The following is a 5,910-nucleotide window of genomic DNA, read 5'->3' as shown; positions in this document are numbered from 1 at the left end:
AATAGGATCCTTTTCAACAACTCGGATATATACAATTATATGTAACGGGATGATAAAATCATGTCATTTTAAACAAGGAAAATGCTATGGCTACAAATAGATTTTATAAATAAATTCACAAATTGGCTTGACTACATTTGATATTTTAGATCTACTTTACAATAAAAGTAATTTTATAATCTGACGTACCGTATAAAATCACGTAAATTTATGAATTCACTTTTATAAAATCCTTTTATGATTAAAATATTTCTCTATATATAATCTAGAGAGATTAAGCAGATTATAAGGTTTTTTTTTCCCCTTTTTTTATTGACAGAGACCAAGGTCTCTAATACAAGGTACCTTTCCTCCCGCTGTTTTGATGAAGTCTTGCACCCAAAATTTAGGGATACTTCGTTACAATGGATAATAAGATACATAGAAAACACATAATTCTTATTTCTTTCTTTCTAGCTGCCCATTTTCCCTTGTACCTCTAGAGGTTCGGGCTGTGCATCTTTCCTTGAAACGTGAAAATTAGTGATGCAAATGAATAAAAACAAAAGGAGAACAAATACAATAACCATATAATTGATCACTCTGCCGTAGCATCATCTTTTCTGATCCACTGCTTGACTGGTTTTCTTGTGTTCCGATGCCTGTGCTTCCTGAAGTCGGAGATCCTGTGCTCGCTGGTGCTAGGTCTATCTGTGGAAGCCATAGAACGTGTTTCCGAGGTGCCTGTGGGATCACTTCTTTGTTGCTCGGCAGTATCTTTGGTCGACATGGTTATAGGCAATGCAGCTGTCTGTTTGACTTGTTTTCTTGAATTCCCTCCTCTGTGCTTCCTCATGCCAGTGCGACTTTGCGCACTGGTGGTTGCATGCGTTGAGGATTCACCGGAATGAGTTTCCGAGTTGACTGGGGGGTCTGTTTGTTGTTGCTCACTGGATTCTTTGGCTGACATAGTGGCAGCAGAAGCAACCGGTTGGGGAAGAAACATACCAGGCAAGACAACTAGATCTCTTTTGGGTTCAATTAAGCCACCCTTGTTTTGCTGTAGTCTTTGTATGGTCTCAAATTTTTGTCTTCTAATGTTCTCGGAATCAGACTTGAGCAGCCTCTCACTGTGATCTACTTCGCTATCATCAGCATTCTGAAATCAAAGAAAAATAATAATAACTTCACTAGCACTTGATATAAATGAACAATTGAATAATTTAACATGACTGGTCCTACAAATACTACCACAGCCAAGTTTACCACAAATACTACCACAGCCAAATTATCAAGTTTTTCTAAAATAAAATCGGATGACAATGCTACAAAACTGGCACTTGGGTTGGAGACTTTAGGAGGCAAGATATTAAAAAAAGTAGATACTTATTGCAGTCTTCCTCTCGGTATCGTTTGGACTGTGACTCCACTCTGCCCTTTTCAATAGAATAACAACATGCGTTTGATTTGAAAACCTTCAGTCCAAACAACATTGCCTAAAATAAAGGAGTACAGTAAATTATTTCCGTAAGTTTTTAAGTATAAGAGGCTGCTGCTGCGTGGTCCTACAGTAAGTGAGCAGAGTATTTTTTTCTATTCTTCTTGCCTGGTCTATCATGGAAGTTTGTATTTCAATGCAGACCAAAATAAAAAGTACAGTGAGGAGACATACCAATTGAGAAGAATGAGAGCCAACCAAACAAAGCACATGCTCAATATCCTTGGAATGAAAAACCTTGCGGCAAACTGGGCAGATTCCCATATTCTCTCCCATTGCTCCATGCGGGTCTAAAAAAAATCAGATCAGCTAAAATAGATAAAAAAGATGCAGAAAATTAAAACCGATGAGAATATTTTCTCATCACATCACCATTGAAACATGCAAGACAAAAGGCATTGCCAACAAACGTATTTTGTTATGCAAAACGTGCTTCCCATGGTGAATAAAAACCCAATGGACTTCTTTTCATGTATCATTCATATCAGACACAAAAGTAACGATTTGCTCAATTTTGAAATGCTCAATTTCAGAACACAATTTGAGAACGTCTAAAAGCCCATTTAAGCCTAAGCACACAATAATATAAGAACTTTCCAAGATCTTTATCAGATATTTAGGTTCAAATTAAGTTTTTAGCCATGAAGGATCCATGTGTTGATATAACATTAAGAGGACATGGTGAGGAGACGCCAATAACTTTATCATAGAACCACAGTATGCACGTTTTCTTTCTTTAAGAAAAAAAAATGCTTTTTAGAAGGCAACGCTGGCAACTTGACACGTAGACAAGGCATGCAAAAGACAAATTCTGAAATGCCAGCAAGCACCAATATGGTAACAAGAAAATCTGAAAAAAGGGACCAGCGGGCTCCACAAGTCAAACAGAAATGTGTAACCAAAAAACCACCTTGAGCGATGGAAACTCGAAAAAAATAATACAACGAATAATCAGATAGTGCATCATCAATCATCAGCAGAAAGATCCGCTAACCATCAATCTGACCCCAGTATACCTCTTCGATTATCCATGTAATGTATAGGACGGACAATTGCACTCACTGAATCACTAGCAATGGTTTCTTTTTCAGTGTGGAGCCAATACCACCACCTAATAATGCATTCACTTCCATAGTTGAAAACAAATAAACAAGAAAATTAGCTACAAAACATGTATTTGGTATTAGCCATGATAAAAGAAAACATTTAAAGGAGAGAGAGAGGCTACCTGTGGAAACAATGAAAACAAGACATTAACTTCATGAATGGCAAATTTTCATTCTGCCCATCTTCTGGAACCAAAGGATACAAACACAATGGACAATCTCCATCAGGGTGATTCATAATAGTGAGCTTCTCCACTGCTTCCTAAGACATATTTCAGCGCATCAATGTTTGTGTGCACACATAGCCACACATGCACACATACATATCAATGTATATTCAAACTAGATAAAATTTGCAGTTTTACAATTTAGTATCATATACGGTGTAAACTTTTCAACCATAGATTCAGGAAGGATATATGTTCAATTAACATATGCAAATAAAATCAAAGATTTAAGGAGATAAATCTTGATGAATTTATCTTTCACGCCTATGAGAAAACACATACTGCATTATGCATCACCAGCCGTATAGTTACCTATATATCCTAAGGCAAGAAAATGTCTCTAGTTACATTGTTCTTAAAGTTAAAAAAGGTCTCTAATTACAATGCTAAGGAAAAGACATAAGACATTACAACCACATAAGCTTAGCAAACATTTTGATTTCTATATCCTTTCACATCATTCTTTGCAATATGGGATTTTGTGCATGGAGAACAACTTGGAGTAATTCATTAGAACATTCTCTTTATATCGTCACAAGTGTTTGAGGTAGAACAAATCACATTTCAAGGAGGACAGATTTGAACCTGCCTAGAACTAGTTATGTGGACAGGGAAAAAAATTAAATAACATTTCCCCCCAACAAAGTGAGGCACAGGTGAGCTATCAAGAATTTAGGAACAAAATATGTTCGTTGCCTTCTAAGCAACGAGGGTAGGAAACAGAGTTAAAGGAAATTGGGTGCGCACTTTGTGTTCATAGGTAGATGCAACCCTCAGAAATATTGGCCCAATAAATAAGATATTGAACTACTATTTGACCCCTAGAGAATGCAGAAATGATACAAGGACGTGAAAGCATCCCAAAGGTCTGATGCACGCATCTGACTCTGCATATATGTGTACTTATCACCATAAATACTATGATCCCAAATATTTACCTCTGTTAAGTTGCATCCATGAGTGGCCCATGAGTCTATTACCCATATGGAGTAACTATACAATTCTTCATACCCTGAACAATTTTTCTAGCTGTGTAGGGCAATAGTTACCTCACAAAGTGCTACAAGCATCAAATAAGAGGAGAGTTCACATGCTTTGTCTCGTATACAAGCCACCAAATCCTTTTGCCTTTGTTCATCAAGACCCTTGGAATCAATTAGATCAATATGAGGTGGCTCCATTGGATACTACCATGATACAGAAATAGTTAGTGCAGAGTCTATAAGATGACATGCAATAATCACTTGCTAGATTATTAGAACATAATCACAAAAATGTCAAAGCAAGTAATCACCGGTTGGAAAAATATATTTTGTATTCTAGTATACTGAAGCAGGAGTCATGACCCTGAACCCCGCCAACCCCCAAACCAAAAAAAAACCATCAAAATATATGTTATCGTATTTCTTTATCACTAAACAAAGCCCTATGTTATAGATCATCATACTGGTAGAAAATGTAACCAGAGATCATGTATACAAGACATCTATACATAAAATCATACTGAAGCACACAACCTTGGCATATATACTTACTAATCACTGCATCTATTTAATTATGCAGACATATATGCATCAATATGAGTGTGTATATGCTTTGATATACCTGGGAACCTCCTCGTATGCCAAGAAGTGCCTCCACAAACTACAAAGAGAAAATTTAAATAAAAATAAATGGTATTGTATTATAAAGTTGATTACAACAATAAACCGTCCAAGGAAGAAGTTGCAATATTGCAATCAATAATGCACAATTATAAGTAAACTTCCTCTCCTAGAGAAACTAATTGTAAGATATAGGATCAAAGCAAAGAGGCCTCGGGTGCATATCCTAATACATACCATCAGGTTTCAAATTCACGTGAAAGATGAATGCAAATGCGAGTTTTGAAGATACAGATGAAATGGACTGGATTACCAAGCATTACCTACCTAAGATCATTTAAGCTGTTAAACAAACCGGTTGTTTTAGCAGTCAAAACAGTATATACTAGAACAACACTATGTGCATATGTACACTCGAATATGATATACACAAGCACAATGAGATGCAAACTATAGAGTTCTAACGATTTCAATTCAACGGCATAAATCATAAAATTAATCCCGTGAAAAACGATTAAAAAAGAAAAGCTTCGAGTAATCTCGCTCTTCATGCTGCTAATAAATCTGAATCTCATCAACTTCAAAATTTTTTAAGAAGAATAATTCATAAATCGGTATCAAGTCCAAGAATCTCTATTTCAGGCTAAGTAGCTGGCAGAATCCATAAAGCTTCGAAATTTTTTCCTAGAGGATTCCGAATCCATAAATTTCAATCTCAAGCTAAACAATTTTCATTTTCAGTTTCAATTATTGCATCGGCAACCAAACGGAACTCAATCCGGACTCGGAGAAGTGAAAAAAGCAAAGTGACCTGTTGGGAAGTGACATCGGCGGTGCGAGGCTTGATGTGGACGTGCAGGTGCGGAGGATAAGAATCCATAACCACGCAATCGTCTCCGTATACTGCTTGCACGGCTTCAACTTCTGCCACCACTTCCGCTTCTTCGGCGGTAGCCATTGTTCCCTCGACAAGAGAGAATTCTGTTTCTCAGTGAAAGAAAGAGAGAATATTCTCTCTCTCTCTTTCCGCAAGTTTGCATAATTTTCCCTTTTAAATTAGAGTTACTTACGCTCTGGACGCCACTTATTTTATTTTTTATCTTCATATTTTATAAAATAGAGTAAAAGAATAAAATATATTTTTTAAATAAACCTCTATGAGAGTAAAAGAATAAAATATATTTTTTAAATAGTACCAGAGGTTTATGTATATAATTTTTTTTTAAATTATTACGAGAGTCGATCTGTTTATGCAATAATATTCGACCCAAAAACTGTGAATTGCGCCTTAATAATTAATAGGAGCTTTTGTAACGATATGCTGTTAAGTCGGGCAACATTGTCACAACATTTCATGAAAGTGGAACTTATTGTGTCGAAATCTCGCTGTGAAAACTAAGTTTGCCCTTTAAAATACTCATTTTCTAAGTCGCTTTTGTCGATGTAAAAAACTAGTCTTCGACACAACTTCTTTGTTAAAACCCAGACTCCTATCA

The 5,910-nt window shown here is 36.1% G+C and overlaps 1 protein-coding gene across 1 annotated transcript; it reads right to left on the bottom strand.

Annotated features, from left to right (window-relative positions):
* Positions 1–274: 274 nt before the first annotated feature.
* On the bottom strand, positions 275–5,472 carry LOC108990086. Its single transcript, XM_018963939.2, has 7 exons — positions 5,226–5,472; positions 4,416–4,454; positions 3,860–3,997; positions 2,706–2,845; positions 2,494–2,603; positions 1,652–1,767; positions 275–1,138 (listed from the first exon to the last, which is right to left on the bottom strand). The coding sequence occupies exons 1-7, from the start codon at positions 5,370–5,372 to the stop codon at positions 578–580; spliced, it is 1,251 nt and encodes a 416-aa protein (XP_018819484.1). The 5' UTR covers positions 5,373–5,472; the 3' UTR covers positions 275–577.
* Between the last annotated feature and the right edge of the window lie 438 nt (positions 5,473–5,910).

The sequence above is a fragment of the Juglans regia genome, chromosome 5 (assembly GCF_001411555.2).
Source record: "Juglans regia cultivar Chandler chromosome 5, Walnut 2.0, whole genome shotgun sequence".
Classification (NCBI taxonomy): Eukaryota; Viridiplantae; Streptophyta; class Magnoliopsida; order Fagales; family Juglandaceae; genus Juglans; species Juglans regia.
Note: the sequence above shows the minus strand (reverse complement) of the source record. Positions and strands in the feature narration are given on the sequence as shown.